The 19,265-nt window shown below is 39.4% G+C and overlaps 1 protein-coding gene across 4 annotated transcripts; it reads right to left on the bottom strand.

Moving 5' to 3' along the window:
* Nucleotides 1-1,828: 1,828 nt before the first annotated feature.
* On the bottom strand, nucleotides 1,829-17,770 carry cabp1a (calcium binding protein 1a). 4 transcript variants are annotated; one of them, XM_084729417.1, is made up of 8 exons: nucleotides 16,903-17,770; nucleotides 8,135-8,320; nucleotides 5,228-5,258; nucleotides 3,902-4,045; nucleotides 3,685-3,794; nucleotides 3,507-3,581; nucleotides 2,792-2,864; nucleotides 1,829-2,704 (listed from the first exon to the last, which is right to left on the bottom strand). In XM_084729417.1, the coding sequence occupies exons 1-8, from the start codon at nucleotides 17,656-17,658 to the stop codon at nucleotides 2,679-2,681; spliced, it is 1,401 nt and encodes a 466-aa protein (XP_084585543.1). In that variant the 5' UTR covers nucleotides 17,659-17,770; the 3' UTR covers nucleotides 1,829-2,678. The 4 variants fall into 4 exon arrangements, with proteins under 4 accessions (XP_084585543.1, XP_084585540.1, XP_084585541.1 ...); XM_084729414.1 differs by lacking the exon at nucleotides 8,135-8,320; XM_084729415.1 differs by lacking the exons at nucleotides 8,135-8,320; nucleotides 16,903-17,770 and adding an exon at nucleotides 10,095-10,318.
* Between the last annotated feature and the right edge of the window lie 1,495 nt (nucleotides 17,771-19,265).

The following is a 19,265-nucleotide window of genomic DNA, read 5'->3' as shown; positions in this document are numbered from 1 at the left end:
GGCAGGCTAAAGACTCTGGGAAATCAAACCTGTGAGCATTAGAAGACAGTCTGGAGATGCTTCATTAACACAGTTTCTGTAAACCACAGCAGGCCAGTGTCAGTGTGTACTTTGGTTCTCTGGTTTTAAGCTTTAAAAGATAACTACGGAAGCCCTGACAGACAAAAAAGATCAGTTTTCTGAGTCTGATCTAAATAATTTTCTCTCTGTTTTTATGACTCAAAGTGTCTGTCAGAGACTGTAGTAGGCTAGTTAGCTCACTTGCTGGTATCATGTAAAACTTAAAGACCACTGGTGTCAAACATGTCATGCTAGCTTGTTTTAAAGTTGGTTAAATAATGCTCCAGAGTTAAACTAAAGCTCAAGATAACTGACATGCCCCCTTGACTCTAATCCCACGCAGTATACCTCAAAACCCATGCAGTTATTTGCATGCAGTAAAAATGTGTTATTTTGCCTAATATTTCCACATACCAGGGTCCTTAAACAGTGTCGAATATCATAGATTGGGTCTGACTGGAAAGAAGAGACTCTTGTGGATTTAATAATCATTGGTTTTAAATTTGATCTCTCTGTGGAAAATGACCTGTAGTGACCTCTACGACAATCAAAGCCTCATGAAACTTCACAGCCACAAATTAGAGACCTGCAGGATGGATTTTGTACATATAGTGACAATAAGGAATCTCCAGAACAGAAGCGCACGCCATCCGATCGGCAAAAAGTGCAATTCTTGCAGAAATCTCCAAATGTCAAAAGTTTTTGAAATCAAGTCTTTCTATGGCGTTCCTAAAGGTCTTGGTGTCTTCATGTGGTATTTTGGATGAATTTTTAACCATTTTATCAATTCTCCAGTGGTCAAAAAATGTTGCGCTGAATCTGTGTAATAAATTATATCAACCCCAAAAACTGCTGCAACAAGAGACATGGCCAGGGCTGTTATTTACTTACTTTTTGGGGGGGCCTATTTTTTGCAACTATATTGAGGGGAATTCCAAACCCTCTAAAGTGGTCTATGGCCATGCATTTAACATTTAAGTGGAGCACTGACTTATGCAGAGGTTGCATAAAGTAAGTGCATGTGCAGGTAAAAACACATGTGTGTATATGCATCACATTAGCATTCTTTTTTTTAATTAATTAATTTACATTTCTCATGCTTAACAATTCAGTATTATTCAGGTTCCTATATTCCTGGGTTTAAAATATTTAATTAAAAGATAAATAGTCCTTAGCACCTTACAAATATGATATAAAGCTTCCATACTTAAGTCCTCAAAAATAAATTATATCTCCATTGTACCTCTTTCCTCAGCATTCTACAATGAAAAATAGTTTTATTTTTATAATTCGTTTTTTTTTTAACCATTTGTGGTAAATATTTTTTTTGTGAGCACCAAAGGGATCTACAACATTTTATTGTACAATCCTGTTGTAAAATGATCCATAATTTTAATTAATCTTATATTAAAAAAAATTAAACAGGCTACATACAAAAGAAAACAAAGCACATTTATAAATACACAGTCGGTTCAAACTGAGGTCCCGCCTCTCACTGGACAAATAGCCAATCATAGTTGAGTATAAGGGGGTGGCACACAAATTAGTGTGTCCACCTGGGCTTCATGTTTCTGTCACTGCACACTGCAGCTGGAGACGATAAAACCTCCAACTACTGCAGAGTCATTTCACCCGGGAGTGACTGTTGATTGCACCCTTTGCCACTAAAGACAGATGTCAGTGGGTTTTCTTTGTCCAACATTTTTTTTTATCTGTGAAACAGGTGGGGAAAAGTTTTCAATTTATTAATTTAGAAACTTAGCAAATATTTTTTTAACCTTTTCCTAAGTCAGTAGAGAAAACATTTTAGATCAGAAAATTAGAGCATTGATCACCAGTATTTCTTTTTTCTTACTTGTCTCTCAGGGTTTCCACAGATAGCTGTGCATCTTTGTAAATAATGTTGAACTGCCCTTCATCTAAGACTGTAGTGAATGACATATATGAAATGTATTCAGAGTGCTGTTTCTCATTAATATCAGAGATCTGCTTCTTCGTCTTCTTCTTCTTTGTTACATGTCAGACTGTGACGCTTTTATAGGACTGGACCGGCACAGTGAAACATCACAGATGGTCACACAGTTACAATACAGGTGTTATATTGCCACACGGGCTCCTGGGTGGAGCACCAAAGTCACACAGAGGACGTTCCACTGACAGTTTCTAATATAACACAGACCGCGTGAAAACATTCAACACTGCACTGACCTCTAACATCGTCTCTACAGGAAGTCACGCTCTCATCCTGACTCTGTTGTACATCAAAGGCGACATTTTGCAAGACACTTATTTTAACCACGTAGAGTTTAAGACGAGACACCGACGACCTATCCACACAGGAAGTTATTTAGTGAGAATTAAAGTGCAAAAACATAAGTTGGACAATCATCAGCTAGGCTACAGCAAGTTCTGCCTCAGTTGAACTGGAGACGTTTTCAGGAAGAACACTTATTGATTGAAAGTGTGAGGTGACTCCTCGCTCCATAACATTCAAGGAGGTTTGATTCCAGTGTCATTCAGATTCAGGTGGCTCAGAGATCTCGGCGCGTCCTCTGCTGTACTCTGTCGAGTGTGGACGAAGACACGGCTTCACATTCAGGACTGATCATTTGATGATCTTAGCGAGACATCATCCGTACAAACTCTGTGAGACAAGAGGAGAACGATGACAGAACGCATAAAACTCTACAAACTCTGCCTTTAAATAACTGCTTTGTATCAGGTGATTTACCTTCAAAGTCTACCAGCCCGTCACCGTTTAAGTCAACATCCCTCAGGATGTCTTCTACTTCCTTCAGACCAACCTGAGAACAAAAGGTTAACATGAGTTTTTCGCACAAGAATGGTTTATGCTGTGTTCAGACTACGAGATATTTTTGTTAGTTTTGATCATCACTGTCTTGTGATGCTGTTGAATATCTTGAATATTCCCTGAGATTGTAAAATTGTAAATTTCGAGACAAAAAAACCCCAGAAATCCTTTGAGATTTAAGGGGTAAATTCAAAAGAAAAATGTGGATATTCTCTGAGATAAAACTGGAATGTTAATGAGAAAAAAAACTCAGAAAACTGTGTTGTTGTTTTCACTTTGATTTTAAAGCATCTCAGCTAAGAGACAGGACAGACTGCATGTTGCTTTCTGACCGGTCTGTGCTTGCCGTCCCTGTCAAACACTGTTGTCACTTTGAACTTATAATACATTATGTCCGCCACTTATAACACTTTGCAATAAGTTACACTGCATGATTATAAACATTTAAAAAGTGTTTTACAAAGCGTTCTAATGTCTTATAAATGTGCTTATAAAGCATTATATTGATGACCTCCACAGAACGTGGTACCAAAGATTCTAAGATGGTAGTCTTTTTGTGAGGATGTACCAGATGTGGGGTCGGTTGTCATTCATTATGACAAAAGATCTGACTGTCTCTGATATGAATTCTTACCTGTTGGCCCAACAGTTTCCTCATTGCATCTCGGAGCTCAGACGTGCTTATGGCTCCGTCTCCATTAGTATCAAACTGAGAACAGAAAGCAAAAGAACAACTTTAAACTGTAAAAATCTTACGACAAGACCGGAGCAACAGAAACCAATCACCTACATGCGAACCCAGAGATTCTCACCTCTCTGAACGCGTCTTTTAGCTCCTTTATTCCGATCATGTCTGCAGTTTCGGCGAGGAGTTTTGGGCCCATCAACTCTACAAAATCCTCAAAATCAACATGACCTCCCACTTAAGAAAAAGAGATTTTGGCACAAAGTTTCAAACCAAAATAAACACACACAGGATACAGATATATGTCATGACATGTAGATGCACGAGAGAGTTAAAATCCTTACAGTTCATGTTTATCTGCTGACTCAGTTCAATCAGCTCCATCTCAGTGGGCATGTATCCCATCGTCCTCATACAGTTTCCAAGGTCTTTACAGCTGATGAAACCGTCCTTGTCCTTGTCAAACTCTTTGAAAGCGTCCCGCAACTCTGTAGAGCAAAAACAGAAATAGCGTAATTTAGTTTGACTCCTTAAAGGGACAGTTCAGATTATTTGAAGTGTTGTTCTATGAGGTACTTATCCATCATCAGTGTATTAACTGCAGTAGATGGTGGTTGACAGGCTGTATGTGTACGTTACATTTAGAATATTTTCACCACTTTACATTGCTGTCAGACATAACATGTAATTTAGATTACATAATTACAAGTCTGTCAAGGATTACTTTATTACATTTTTGATTATCTTTATAATACTTATCTTTAAAATATGGAAATTCTGAAATTATGAAAACGTTATTCATGAGAAATAATGCTTTGTTATCTCATGAAAACCAAGTCTGACACAAAAGAAAAAGGACTCTTTGCAAAAATGCATTTTATTTGCACAGAATATGTTCGGAAATGTTTAAATAAAAACTGAATTTACTCATATATTTGTGGCTGCGTCCAGTTTATTAATATAAGGTGCAATATTTTGTATTGTTTTGAAGTAGTTCAGAAGTACTAAAATTAGTTTATATTGCTTTGTAATCCAATTGATTTTGTTACTAATAACAAAAGTTGTGACGTATTAACTACATTTTAATGTAATCTGACCCAACCTTGCTGATTAGAACCACTATTTTATAAACCAAATATCGCTCTCTCCAAAGCCACCAGACTCCATTGGAAAAATCTCACAGAACACAGCAGTTGCTGGTCTGCAGCTGCTTTGAGCTTTTTTGTTTATTTGTGATGTTGAGTGACTCTGTGAATCCTAACCAACCCTTTAAAACACTGAAGTCACACAATAAAGCAAACAAACTAACAGATCAAGGAAGCAGAAGACCAGCAGCTCCTCTGTTCTGTGAGGTAAAATGACTGATTTTGTCAATGGAGTTTGGTTGGTTTGGAGAGAGTGATACTTCTCTTATATAATGGCTGTTTCCCATCAGAAAAGTCTGTCTGACAGCAAGACAAAGAGGTGAAAATACTCGAAATATAACACACTCAAACTGATTTTTTTTTTTTTTTTAGGTTCATTACTTAGCTTCCTACGCTGGTACTCCTGCTGCTTCTCCAAACTGGGGGTGTGTCGACCATCATCTACTGTAGATAACACACTGACACATTGACTGTGGAGAAGATCTGAACTGTGCCTTTAACTTCAGTAAAGAAAGAGGAACTTACCGTCCATCTCTTCTGGTCGCAGCTCTCTGTCCTGTTAAGAGAAAACATTTATTCATCAGTCAGTACTAATTCAGGATACATGAAAAAAGCATCATCACGCATCATAACAAACACACCTCTGACAGCGCTGTGAGTCGAACAATGCCCAAACTTAAATCAGAGACCTTCTCCATCATAATCCTTTGACTGAACGAACAGTGAAAGATGTTCACAGACTGAAACTATCTCACATCTTCATGACAAAACCTCCCTCTATAAATAGTCTGATTCCTATCAAAGCCTGACTGGGAACCATAACCGCAGAGTTCACAGAAGAATGTGGCTGTTTCTATTTTTTTCAAGCGCTCGCTTACAATGAATGCAACCTTTAAAGGGCAGAGAGAGAGAGGCAGACATATCCCAGAACCCTCAGGGGTTAACAGCAGGAGCAGCGAGAAGTCTAAACACAACAGAGTGTTGACGTCAGGCCCCCGAGAACTGAGGCGTCTGACCGGAACCGCTGACATGAAGAACACGGGATGAACATGATGAGCCCAAGGACACGTAACGATCAGCGCTTCACCCTGTCCGTCCATCACTGTCAGTTCATCAAACATCATCATCTGCATCACTGACGTGTCACAGAACTCATCAGTTCACTCGTAATCCTCCATCACAGTAAACTCCACAGTGCAGACATGGAGCGGACTGTGCAGACAGGGTTGTACCTGAGTGATGGAAGTTCTTCTTAAAGGAATAGTTTGGGAAAAACATTCACTTTCCACTACCACTTGCCTCTCTTGTCTGCATGGTGAAGATGAAGCTACAGCTAGCAGTCTGTTAGCTTAGTTTAGCACAAAGAGTGGAAACCAATACCCCTTTTCCGCACACAAGTGCTGGCTTGGCTCAGCCCAGCATCTCCACCACAACAGGGCGTCTCGTATGGAGGTGTGTCTTAAAACCGTGGATAAACACTTCATTTCCTTCTTAACAATAAAAGTCCCCCATTATTTTATAATTGAAAAGCTTTTATTATGAAGCAGCAAAACCAGGAAATGCAGTAAGTTAACATGACTCTTATTAGCTGAAAGTGAACATGAAACAGTAAAATAAAGCAGATTCCTGATTTGAAAGTTCAAAGCTGAACACACAAACACTCATTTCTCTCTGCTCTTCTGCACACACTGCGGTGGCTGTGGTGGACAAGACGTTGTGAAAGAAGCTGCTGTAAAACTGAGCATCACAGTGACGATGAAATGACTCATTTCAATATCAGGATTCTGTCCAAAAACATTTGGAAAGTCCAGAAGAGTTGCAGAGTTAAATCTTTTTATCTTTATTCAAGTGAAGGTTAGGCGCTCTGCCAAAGGAAGTTTCTCACGCGCTTGTTCTCTTGCTGCAAGATATGGAAGCATATGCAGAAGATCCAGGTAGTTTTATACCTGAATTTGGGTTAACGCACCACTGCAGCTCTCACAGAAATGAATGGAGGCTGTCCTGTACTGAACTGTAGCCAGTTCTCCTTAATACACCCAGGGAGGAAGCAGGGGGAAACACCTGCCCTGACTCTTTCAGGTAGCAGCGCTGTGCAGCGTGCTCGTGTTTTGGTGAAAGTATCTGTTTGCAACTAATGAACGTGAACATGAGTGTTGCTAACATGCACTTTGTTTTACTGCACCTGGCATGTCATAACTGACAATGAGTAGGTTACAGACTACAGCCAAAAAAATCACACGCTTTCAGGAAAATTACGAACATCAGCCACATCTGCAAAGAATTTGCAACAACACATCAAATTAAAGCATCTGACCAGTCTCCTCAGAAAATATCTGCATGTCAATAATGAGGGGTCAGACCACGAGCAAACAGCCACAGAGTTCCTCCAGGCAAGTCAAAAGGTCCAGTTACCTTTGTTTCCCAACAAGCAGTCAGATTTGTACTCAACTATATTGTTGGAGACAATGGAAGAAAGGAACGTGAACTAGTTTATTTTATTCTCTGTGAACTGAACCTTGAGCTAGCTTACATTTGGAGTTACCTTTGCCCTTATTTCTAGTCTTGGCGCTAAGCTAACCAGCTGCATGTTCAGCTGACAGACATGAGAGCAATATCAATCCTCTCCTCTAACTCTTGGCAAGGAAGCAAACAACTGTATTTCCCAAAGTGTCTAAATATTCCTTTCATATTTTTTGCATCCACTGTACAAAATGCAGATATGCAGACGTGTGAGAGGCAGAACAAAGCAGAGCTGCAGGTAGCGACACCTGTCTCACCCTGGACCTTTATTAGCGCGAGTGGTTGGAAACTGGTGCTCTGAAGTGAACGACAAAATGTAATGGAAGTTGTTGTATTCATAAGAAGTGCAGATATGAGTAAGCTCCAAACACTCTTGTAGAGCTGCAATGATTAGTTGATTAATCGATTAAAACAAAATTGACAACTATTTTGATGATCAAGTCATTTTTCATTCAGATTTGTCAAACATTGTCTGATTCCAGCTTTTTAAATGTGAGGATTTTCTGCTTTTCTTTGTCCTTTATAACAGATGAATAAATGAATTCAATTTGAAGAAGCCACTTTGGGATCTGGGAAGTTGTGATGAGCATATTTTAACATATATAGACTAAATGATTAATCAATTAATCGTGAAAATAATTGGCAGATTAATTGATGATGAAAATAAGCGTTTGTTGCAGCTGGTCATTTTCCAAACCTGTGTGTTCCCTGCAGACAGCTGGCGACAGAACAGTCAAAAGCAGCAGGAGTGGAAATATTAAAATATTAAGATAGAAAGTAATTGAAAGAGTCTGAACAGCTGAGCGGTGGTTGAAGCTGTGGCAGCTTGTTTGATGCTGATAGAACTCCTTAATCCTGATATAGATGCTGACAGATGTAAATAAAGACAGATGTTTGTGCAGACTTACGTACAGCCTGCCTGCACGTGGCCATGCCTTTACTCAGGAAGACACAGGTTTGTCCCAGTATGTTGCTCACGAGAACGCAGTTTTGTGTCACGGAAACAATGGACTCCTGATACGGCCTCAGATACCCCGCCCGGCCCCCCTCCTCACAGGACAGCACCCCTCTGAACCTCCTCTCAGCATCCTGGAGCATCTTTCGGAGGGGTGCAGAGACAGCAGACAAACAGGCAGCAGATTAGACTGAACTGTTCCTCTCTGTGGAGGTATTATGTAACTGTGCCTGTGTGTTGTGTGTATGTGTGTGTGTGTGTGTGTGTGTGTGTGTGTGTGTGTGTGTGTACATGAGACAGAAACAATGTTGGAAATATGAAAACATGGCAGAAAGGTAAACGCATCAATAAAACAGCATGTTGCCAACTTTCCACTCATCCTTCATAACAGTTTACTTGTCACGTTGTAGGGACTGGCACCTCACTCCTATACACTGTCACAGGAACAGTAAACATATACAGGAGCAGAGAAAAGATGAGTGAACGCACCAGAGAACAGGATGGATGCATGTGATCACAAAAGACATTATCCTCTAAAGACACTGGGAACACATTTTCTTCATGCTGAAGTTTTTAGTTTCTGATGTTCTGCAGGTGATCCAACAATCCTTCCCATTAACTTCTGTTGATATCAGATGCGTTCAAACACCATGCATAAAAAATAAAAAATGTCAGGTGGTGTAGAATAAAGTCTTTGTTTGGTGGAGGAGGCGGGGCGGATGGACATTACACGTGTCACTAATGTCACATAATGTACTAATTTTAAAAAACATCCAGTACATTTCTTTAGTTTTAGTTTTTGTCAATTTGGTCAAATTTGTGAAACACTGACAACAGGCATGAGGAGGCGTTGGTGTACATAATGCAACACAACCTCAAAATGACCTCCAAAACAACATATATAACCAGTACGAGCACCAACAACAGGCGTACCGGACGTGACATTAAACACGTGGTCACTGTTGTGAAAAAAGCGGTTTGGTGAAGTTTATGCAACAAAACTACTTGGTTAGTTTAGGAAAAGATTGAAATTTGGGTTAAAATAAGTATGCTACGTTTGTCCCATGACAAAAATCATGATTTAACATAAGTTACATAAAACAAAATAATTCAACAGTGACTTGAGCCCCAGTCTCCTGAGTAAAAGGGTTGTGCTTGTACAGATGACTTATACGTCCATTTTTTTCTGTCGTCATGTCTTCATGAAGTGCTGCTTTTGTATTGTAATATCTATTCTGAACTTCTTAAATCTGCCCCTGATAAATATCCCCTGAAACTAATACTGAAACTAATAAAAGTCAAGTAAAATTAAACATTTAAAAAAAAAAAAAAAAAAAAAATTACTCTGGAAACTAACTGAAAGTAAACTGAATTAAAAATCAATAAAAATAAAAAGTTGTGGAAAAGACTAAACTATACAGTTATAACTCTAATCCAAACTGAGTCTAGTACAATGGTAAAAAAAAAAAACTAAAACCCAAAGACTCTTAAATCCTCACATTTAAAACACTGGATTATTTTCATTGTCAATTATCAATTAATAATTGATTAATCGTTGCTGCTCTTATAAATGACAAAGAAATGCAGCAAATCTTCACATTTAAGAAGCTGGACCCAGACAACATCTGACATTTTTGTTGGAAATTTGACTAAAACTAATTTTCTTTTGATCACCTGATTGATTTCAGCTCTAATCATGACACATGCTGATTTTGTTTGCTTTTGTAAAGACGTCTTGAACGTCTCCACTGTACTGATATCATGAAAAACATATATAAATAAACATACATGAATCTTTGCGGTGTGTCGTCTGACTCAATCAACATCTATTTGCAAGTTTTAGCAGGAAGAAGAAATGCAGCTGCACACAACTATGAAAAATTATTATCTTAAAAATTCAGGTGAAAGCAGTCCTACCGCTCTGAGAGGCCAGTCTACGCAGTTTCCCATTCCAAAGGAGAACAGAGGCACTAAAAAGGACCATGAGGACTTTCTCTTTGTTAAGTTTGCAGTTTGGTTTTTTAGAGGAGAGCAAACTCTGGTTACAGCAAGACCCATGAAGACCTACAGCTGACCCACAGACGGTGGACAAAAAACAGAGAAGTGCACGGAGCTGCTGCACGATCAGGAATAAACGAGAGTAAGACAGAGAGGGGGAGAGAAAAGAGCCACGGTGAGAAACTAAGTGAGAGAGCGGGAAGTGGACCAAGAATTATGCCTATTAAAGGAAAAGAGGGTGAAGCGCTGCTCGTGTGTGATATATATCACCCAACTGTCACACTGACCGAACTGTTATAACAACACAGACAGTTCAGCACAGATTCACAGGCACCAAACATGAGAATAAACAAGAGAATAATAGGATGCAGGCTGCCAGCTCTCCCGCAGGAAAATATACTGTTACAGAAACAACAGCGCACCTGACAGGTAACCTCGGCCTCACACACACACACGCACACACACGCACACACACGCACACAGAGTGAGGTGTTTGCTCTTTGTAAGCTGTGAAAATCTGTAGCAGCAAGTTTACAAGAACACCGTGTGATGACCTATTTCCAGTCCCTCTCAGCTGCACGCTCACTCTCAACTGCTGGAATCATTTGTCAATTTGCAACTTCAAGATTATATTTGAGCAATATGCAAAAAAAAAAAAAATAGTGCAATTAGGGTTGCAAATTGTCACCTCTTTCCTTTATTTATCATTGGTAAAATTAATGATCAATTAATTGATTAATCAGACTTACAAAATCTAAAAAATGTTGCATTTATTAAACAGCAACATGTTCCATGTTCTCTAACAGCGTTACACACGCCCTTAGAAATAAAGCTGCTAATCAGAACCAGTTTTGGTTCCTGTTAGAACTTTTATAAAAAGTTCACTTGGAACCCTTTCAAAGAGTTGTACTGAGAACCCAACATAAAGGGTTAGATCTAGAACCATCTGTGAAAGGTTTCACCTAGAACCCCCTATGAGAGGTTCAACGGAGAACCCTTTTATGGTGCAATGGTTCCACTTAGAAGCCTCTCAGGGGGTTCTATCCAGAATCTTTCTAGCTTTCTTAGGGTGCTAAGAAGAACCACTGTCTACTGTAGGATTATGCTTTTATTTTTTAATATCATGTCTTACTTTTACATCTGATGCAATACAATTCACAATATCACTGCCAGTATTTACTCATCTCACTTCTATTGTTTTTCTATCAGGTACTGTTTCTTTGAATTTACTCCTTATACAATTTATATTTTATATTTCCCTTATATTTGGTACCTTATTGTTGTTACTCTTATGTTACTGTAATTTTGGAGCACATTTCAACTAACTCTATTATTATTATCGTGACTGTCTGAGTTTATTCTCATATCTTCTGTCATAAGTCCATCACTGTTTGAATCCACAGTTGTTAAAAAAATATTTTAAAATGTAATAAATAAGATGTGAAAAAGGTAACTTTGATTTAAAATTTCTCTAAAATATAACACCTTAAAAATATTCTTAGTTAAAAAATGTACAGCTCTTTATGTCAGGTTTATTTTGAGGGTAACAGGTCACATGACCAGAGTTCAGTCAGGGGCACACCTGTTGCATCATGGGTCAGAGGCAACATGGCTGCAGGGGAAAACATACAGCTCCAAACTACCCATGTTCTGCACGGTCCGACAGGCGGTAATTTGTGATTCTGCACTTTCACTTGTTTTGTATCTGTACATTTTAAATGTTGAAGTGCCTTTAAATGGACAATTTGATGCATTTTCTGTTGTTGTGCTGAAATGATGAGACCTTTCTAATACTGGATATTTGCCTGAGAAACTTTAAAATAATTAAGAGAGGTGTTTTTTTATATCTTTTATTTTTTGTAGCTTTTTCAGTGTTTGATGAGCATAAGTGTGAAAATAAAACTTCAAAAGACATTTGTATGATGCGTGGCCAGTGTAGTTAATTATCATTATTATTATTATCATTATTATTATTATTATTATTATTATTATTATTATTGTCATAGCAGCACCAAATGGTAAGTTTTTTGGGGCTGCACAATATGGTAAAAAAAATCATATTGTGTTTAGTTTTTGCAGATATGATTCAATATTAGTGGGAATGACAATTTTTACATCATAAATTTCATTTCAATGTGATGTGACATTTGTTGGGATCTGTATCAAATAAACATGTTTTCTTTACATCTGAAGAACGAGATTTGTAGCTCAGAACATCTCTGCAGCTCTTCAGAACTGCTTTATAATCATGTTTGTTTTTCTTCATCAAAAAGCAGCTCCTGCACTTTGGATATTGCACTTGACTCAGTAATATTTTGATTAATTGTGCAGCCCTTATTTGAATTCATCTATGACACAGTCAGTTATATGTCTGCATGTGCCTTTGTTTTTCTCGCCTCACACCCCCACACATCGTCCTCTGCCCTCTGCAGGGAAACACAAGGTCACTGTGACCTCCAGCAGCCAACATACAGACGGTGTGAAGAATACAGTCGCTGGATCTGTTACACTGACATTTTTATCTGCACGCCTGTACGTATCTGCAGAAGAACGAGTGTAAAAATCAGAATACAGAGAGCTAGTGTGGGAATCTGCTTCTGTGCACAGAAACGAGGATTTGGTTCCTTTCATGAAAGATTTCAAACAATTCTCGTCCCCAGGTACCTGATCACCATCTGTTCACATGTATTTCCATCCTGGCTCAGAGCAGTAAAAAACATCTAGTTTACTTTGACTGCATTGTTGAGACAAAATCCCCAAAAACACACAGTGTGTGTATTTCTCAGAGCATGTGTAACATTTCTGCCTGTCACTGAACTCCTCTCCATCTCGCTGTCTCATCAAAGACCTTTTTCAGGTCACGCTAATGTTTTCACAGAGCCGCTCACTCACTGACTCATGGGTTATTTGTAGAATAGGCTTTCATACTATAAGTACTACAAGATTTTTCTCTTGGAGCCACAATGGATGATCTCCATGTTCCCAAACTGAGCCCATTTTACGACTGAGAGCTTCCTGATACAGCAGGTTACATAAATCACTTCCTGATTCATGATCCGATTCAAATACAAACACCCTACATGGAAAACTCTGACTTCTGAGGAAGAGACGAGAAAAATGCTCCCAGTAAACAACATCTTATCAGCAGCGAGGTGGAGCTGTGTGAGGATTTGTAATGTAGAAGTGAAACTGGTTGCTTTAAAGGGACAGTTCACCTAAAAAAAACCCCAAAAAAAACCACATATATTCCTCCTGGCCCGCTGTTTATCCATCTAGGTAGTTTTGGTGTGACTTGCACAGTTTTTAGGGCTGAACATTAATCAAAATTTGATCAAAATCACAATATGGCCTATTTTCAAATCATAGGAGTGTTAAACGTGTCAAACTAGCATTTTAAATAAAATATTGTGCTGCAGAAATGTCTTGGCCTATACATCATATTTTTACAGACCTAAGAAAATATCACATCCCTAATGATATGTTTTAAATGAAAATGAGAATGACACAAAAATTAGCTTTCCCTCTGATATCACAATTGCAGTATCAGACAAAATAATTGCAATTAGATATTTTTTTCTAAATTGCTCAGCCACATGTCTGCCTTCTCTCCAAGATAATGGAACTAAATGGCACCTGGCTTAACAAGGTATTATAGTACATTGTGGTATTAAGAAATCCCACAGCTATGAGCTTCAGTCCCACCAAAAAAACAGACTCCTCTTTCTGTTAAACTCATATGAAGATGCTGTATTAAGGTGATGTATTGTTGCGGACAGCATGCGCCAAACTATTTATCAATATTTTATTCATGTACAATGCCAGTTAACTGTTGCCTCTAAGATGTTATGCAGCCGCCTGCAACTAGTCGGTGCTGCAGCCCCTCTCGCCCAACGCAAATGCCCTGATGTCCCACCTTACCCCAGACACTGTTATCAGCAAAATCAGGCAGATCACATAAACCTGCAAGCAGAGCAGCTGCTGCTGCTGTTAGCACTGCTAACATTAGCCACACTGTGTGACAGGCTGGCAGCTAACGTCAGCTCCGCAGACTCAGTGATCCTGTTCGGTCTGAAAAGGTGAAGCATTTACTGAGTTGTTCTTATGTTTTGTTGGTTAATGTGCAAAGTGACACACATTTCAGTGGGATTTAGAATACGATTTGGTGATTGCACACTGAGAATAACTACACAGAAGGAAATGTGCACCTACTCATAGACGAGCGGCTCGTACTTGTGACAGCAAGCATCTCCTCAGCTGAGCTGTAACATTAGCAACACTGAGCTAGCTAGCATGTTGATTCAGTTGGCAGGTGTAGTTTGATAGAAAGAAAGTAGTTTATTAGATTATCTTGAACAACCAAGTCATGATTTCATGAGTTCATAACCTCAAAAATTAAAAACTTCAATATTTGGGGTTAGCGTTACATGTGCACCTTTATTACAGTTAAATTAAAATGACTGATTAAACAAGAGGTTCCCAAACTTTTTCTGGCATGCCCAACTTTCAGAAGCTGAAAAAAGTTTGTGACCATCAACCCACAATTTTTATCAATTATTAACAAGAATTAGAGATGGAACTGAAAAAAAGGATTCAAATGTTGAATATTAGTGAAATAAAGATCAGCAGGATAGCGTCAACAAACTCTGTTTATTTCCCCTATTTCTATTTGGTTCCACACTATATTTCTCCCGCGGTCTTCCACGCCCCCCTGCAGTGGCTCCGCCCCCCACTTTGGGAACCTCTGGATTAAGCCAATGCAAACATTTTAAGTATAAAATTTGAAGTATAAAACTCCATTATTTCTTAAGATATTTGTATTTTTGGGACATATTTAGCAACCCTATTTTCTTCATTAAGCAAAATTAAACAGAAAATTCTAATTACCCTTAACATTTTTAGTTAGTACAACTTCTAAACAAATTTTAAGTTTTCATTACTTATCACAAATAATTAATTTGAGCATTCAGTTTTTCAATGTTCCATTACACTGGAGAAAAGGCAGACATCCCTACAGCTTTACAACTGACACCAAAACTATTTAGATGGGTAAACAGCACAACAGGTAAGAGGAAAATGTATTTTTGACTTTGAGGTGAACTGTCCCTTTAACAGACTTGCAGGATCAGCACACTACTGATGAGAATCTGAGCTTTTCTTTTATGGTAATAGGTTTAAGGCTGAAAATAGAAGCTCCATCAGCAGCAGGAGCTTCAAACACAAACAATCAGTGCAGGATCATGAATATGTTTCATATCTTTGTCTCCGAGCAGATACACATTAGCACATCAGAGATGTCTACCTCTTTCTCTCTCTCTCTCTCTCTCTCTCTCTCTGTGTGTGTGTGTGTGTGTGTGTGTAGTAGAACATTTCATGTGGCCCAGCAGAAGCAGAGAGGACTAGCTGATTGAGCAGGTCTGTAGGAGGGAGCAGCTCCTGTATTTACAACTTACATAAGAAATGAATGTGTAGAGGAAGCGTTTCCCTCTATAGTCTGTCCAGAAATGACAGTGTTTGCAGACTGCATCACACAGCACATTAGTGTATATTGATTGTAAACAGGACGTCAGTGGGGCCAGAAGCCGCAGTTTAACCACTTCATGTCTGAGCGGAAATACTGAAAACAAAACACTGATATCTGCACGGAAAGATGAAGTAGATTTAACACATTTTATTTTTGTTTGGATGAAGCCTCATGACAGACGCTGACGTGGTGTCATCCAGAAAAACTATCCTCTGACAAACCTTCTGCACTCTCAGAAATAAGGGTTCTTCCTGAGGTTCTACCCAGAACCATTTACTTCCTATTCTTGAAGACAGGAGTTGTCAAGGGTTCTTTGTAAGACTAATGGTTCCACTAATGAAGAAAGAGTTCTTTGTTAAGGATTGATGAAATCCTTGACCAACTCTTTATTCAAGCATTCTTTTACCTAAAATATTAAAGGGTTCTCGGTAGAACCCCCTAAGTGTGTTCTAGATAGAGCCCTTGGAATATAAAAGAGTTCTTGATAGATCCTTGTGGGTGGGTTCTACATAAAACCCTAGTCATATAAAAATGTTCTCTGTAGAACCCACAGAGTGTGTTCCAGGAAAAAACCCTTGGAATATAAAACAGTTCCTGCAGAACCCCTCAAGTGTCTTCTAGAGAAAATTACTGGAATATAACAGGGTTCTGAGTATAACCCTCTTGGTAGGTTCTAGATAAACCCCCTTGGAATATGAAACAGTTCTCTGTGGAACCCCACAGATAAAACCTTTGAAATATGAGTGTTCTCAGTAGAATCTACTGGGTGGGATTTAGATAAAACCATAGGAATATAAGAATGTTCTTTGTAGAACCTATGGAGTGTGTTCTAAAAATGTTCTTTGTAGAACCCTCTGTGTGCTTGATAAAACCAACTTTAAAGATCCAGTATTTTCAGAATAAAATATGTTAAAACAAAGATGAATATTATAGAATATTTTACTCTGTTGTCAGTAGTTATCATTAGTTTTAGATTTTAAAGGCTTTTAACCTCATTAAATAATAAATTTGCACCAAATTAAATTGAATTAGAGTGTTGGTATTAATTTTTTATTAAAGTATTTTTATGGTAGGACATGATTTGCCCTAATTCTCAAGATTAGGTCACAGTTTGTCCAGCAGCAGCTTCACTTCACAACAAAACGCACTAATTTAACAAACTGCCTGATGTCATTCAGGTGATGTTAATGAAGTCAGGTTGCTCACCTGTCCGAACAGAGAGTTGAGGATGGTCCGTAAGTTGATATCTGTAGTAGAGGAAGCAGCGCTGGACCTCCGGGAGCGGCGGGACGACCTGCTGGACAGCGGGACCAGAGAGCAGGAGGACGGGGACGGACTGCTGACCTGCCCGCCGCTGCTGTTGGCGCCTCCCCTGCGCCTCGGGTTGCAGAGCGGGGCCCGGTCATCGGTGCTGTCCGACAGAGAGGGCACCCTGCTGGGCATCCTGCTGGCCACCGGGCGGGAGTGCGAGTGTCCGGGCCGGTGGTGGTGGTGCTCGGGTTCGGGTGGAGCTGCTGCAGGCGGCCGGTCCCGCTCCTCCCGGTGGTGCTTCCTGCGGTGGTGGTGTCTGTGTGCGGGTTTGGAGGACCTGCGGGGCTCCCTCACCCCTCGGCCCGCCTCGCCATTGGGCTCGGGCGGGTCGGCGACTTGGCTGTGTGGGGCATGTGACTTGGACTTGGCCCGGGTCGTGGCTGCAGGGTGGCCGTCCTGGCCGGAAAGGAGGGCCGGGTGGCACAGGGGTCTCCGGGCGCTGATGTCGCACTCGGCCGACCAGAAGGAGTCCTCGGTGGCTCTGGGACGGTGGTGGTGCTGGTGCTGATGCTGCTGCTGCTGCTGCTGCTGACTCCTCCGGCTCTCCGCGGTGCGTTCAGGGACCTGTGCTGCTGTCCTCACCGCCGCCGCTGAGGAGGAGGATTTCAGTAAGGAGGTGGTGGACTCAGATTTGGGGAAGGAGGAGCTCATCGCTGCGGATCAGGTCTCGTCTGAGTCGGTCGGTTGATCATCGACATCATCGCACACCGTCTCCTCTCCATCGTAGACTCATATCATCATCAGCAGCATCGCAGCAGAGGCTGGTGGGAGCCGCGGTGGGTTCAGCTACATCTCTTCTCTCCACCTGACTCCGAGTCTGTGCGGCAGCGCGGCGGAGCGGCGGAGCGCGCTCACAGCGGGGCACACACGTCTGCAGCGCGCGTCACCTTTTCATTGATGGACTGTGGCAGCGTGACAGCGACGTGGGCGTGGACGGTAGTAAAGATACACTAAAGTTTACCTTCACAAACACAGAGCAGCCTGCACAACACGGATCCCCAATATGTGTAAATATAAGAATAATAATATCAGAAACTATAGTCTTTTTGGATGTAGAGACACTACATCAATCAATCAATCAATCAATCAATCAATCAATCAATCAATCAATCAATCAATGCACTTCAAAGTCAAAGATGACTGACAAACCGCCGTGAAAAACTATCATAGAGTGAAGTTTCCATGCTGTCCTACAAAGGAAAAAGGCAGTAACTTCATTTTTTGTCAAAAATTAGCTATCTTTTAGACATACTTTGTCATGTGGACAAATATTTTCTCTCAAATGTGTTTTATTTTGGAGAAAATAGGGGGTCGAAATGACAGAAACTGCAAAAATCCGCAGAGAAACCGCAGCAAACCAGCGTAACATCAGTTCCTGTATTCTAACATGTAAAATATCTGCAAGAAAATGAAGAAGTTTGTGAACTATGTGCATTAAACGACTATATATGAGAACAGCATAGAAAAATATTAAAAATAATTAGATTTAAAATTATTTCATTAGAATATAAATATTAGTAGCTTCAAATGCTCAGAAACTTCCCAAAACCACGGAAATAATTTCATATTTAAAAGTTACTTGCATACCGTAATATAATAATAAATCCTTCATTCATTCCTTTTCTGTAACCACTTATTCCGTAAGGGTTATAATAATAAATGTTGTACATAAATAATGATAATAACAATAATGTAAATAATAACAGTAAAAGGTGTAATTTCATTTTCCATCACTATCACACTTTAGGATTTGATCATATTTGTTATTATTTTGCTTTTTAAAACTAAAGTGATCAGATAAAATGGAAGTTTCTGACTTTTGCTTTGGTATGACCCAATATTTTTTTGTAAACTCTGCAAAGACTTCCAAATAAGGTCAAAGGTCAAATCAGAGGTCAGGATTAATATGTAGAAACAATAACCTGATATAAGACTGGCACATATCCAATTATCTGCCTGCAAGTATTTTGGCTCGACAACAAAAAAACTGTAAAGTAATTTTTCTCAGTTCTGCACTCGGAGAAACCTTTGTATGGCAGAATATACTGTATTTCAAATAGAAAGCAAAAAACAAGAAATAAAACTATTACACAATAAAATATATTTAACCTAGACTTAGAAAAAAGAGACAAAACAAAAACTAAACACAAATAAAACTGATTTTAAAAAAAGGTAAAAATGATGATAATGAAATAAGCGATAATGTTGAATAAGAGTAAGTAAAATCTGACCTGATGGCAGCATTAAGAATATCATAT

The sequence above is a fragment of the Lutjanus erythropterus genome, chromosome 10, assembly GCF_056507025.1.
Source record: "Lutjanus erythropterus isolate fLutEry1 chromosome 10, fLutEry1.hap2, whole genome shotgun sequence".
Classification (NCBI taxonomy): domain Eukaryota; kingdom Metazoa; phylum Chordata; class Actinopteri; order Lutjaniformes; family Lutjanidae; genus Lutjanus; species Lutjanus erythropterus.
The sequence above is the reverse complement of the archived record's forward strand: the minus strand, read 5'-3'. Positions and strand labels throughout refer to the sequence as shown.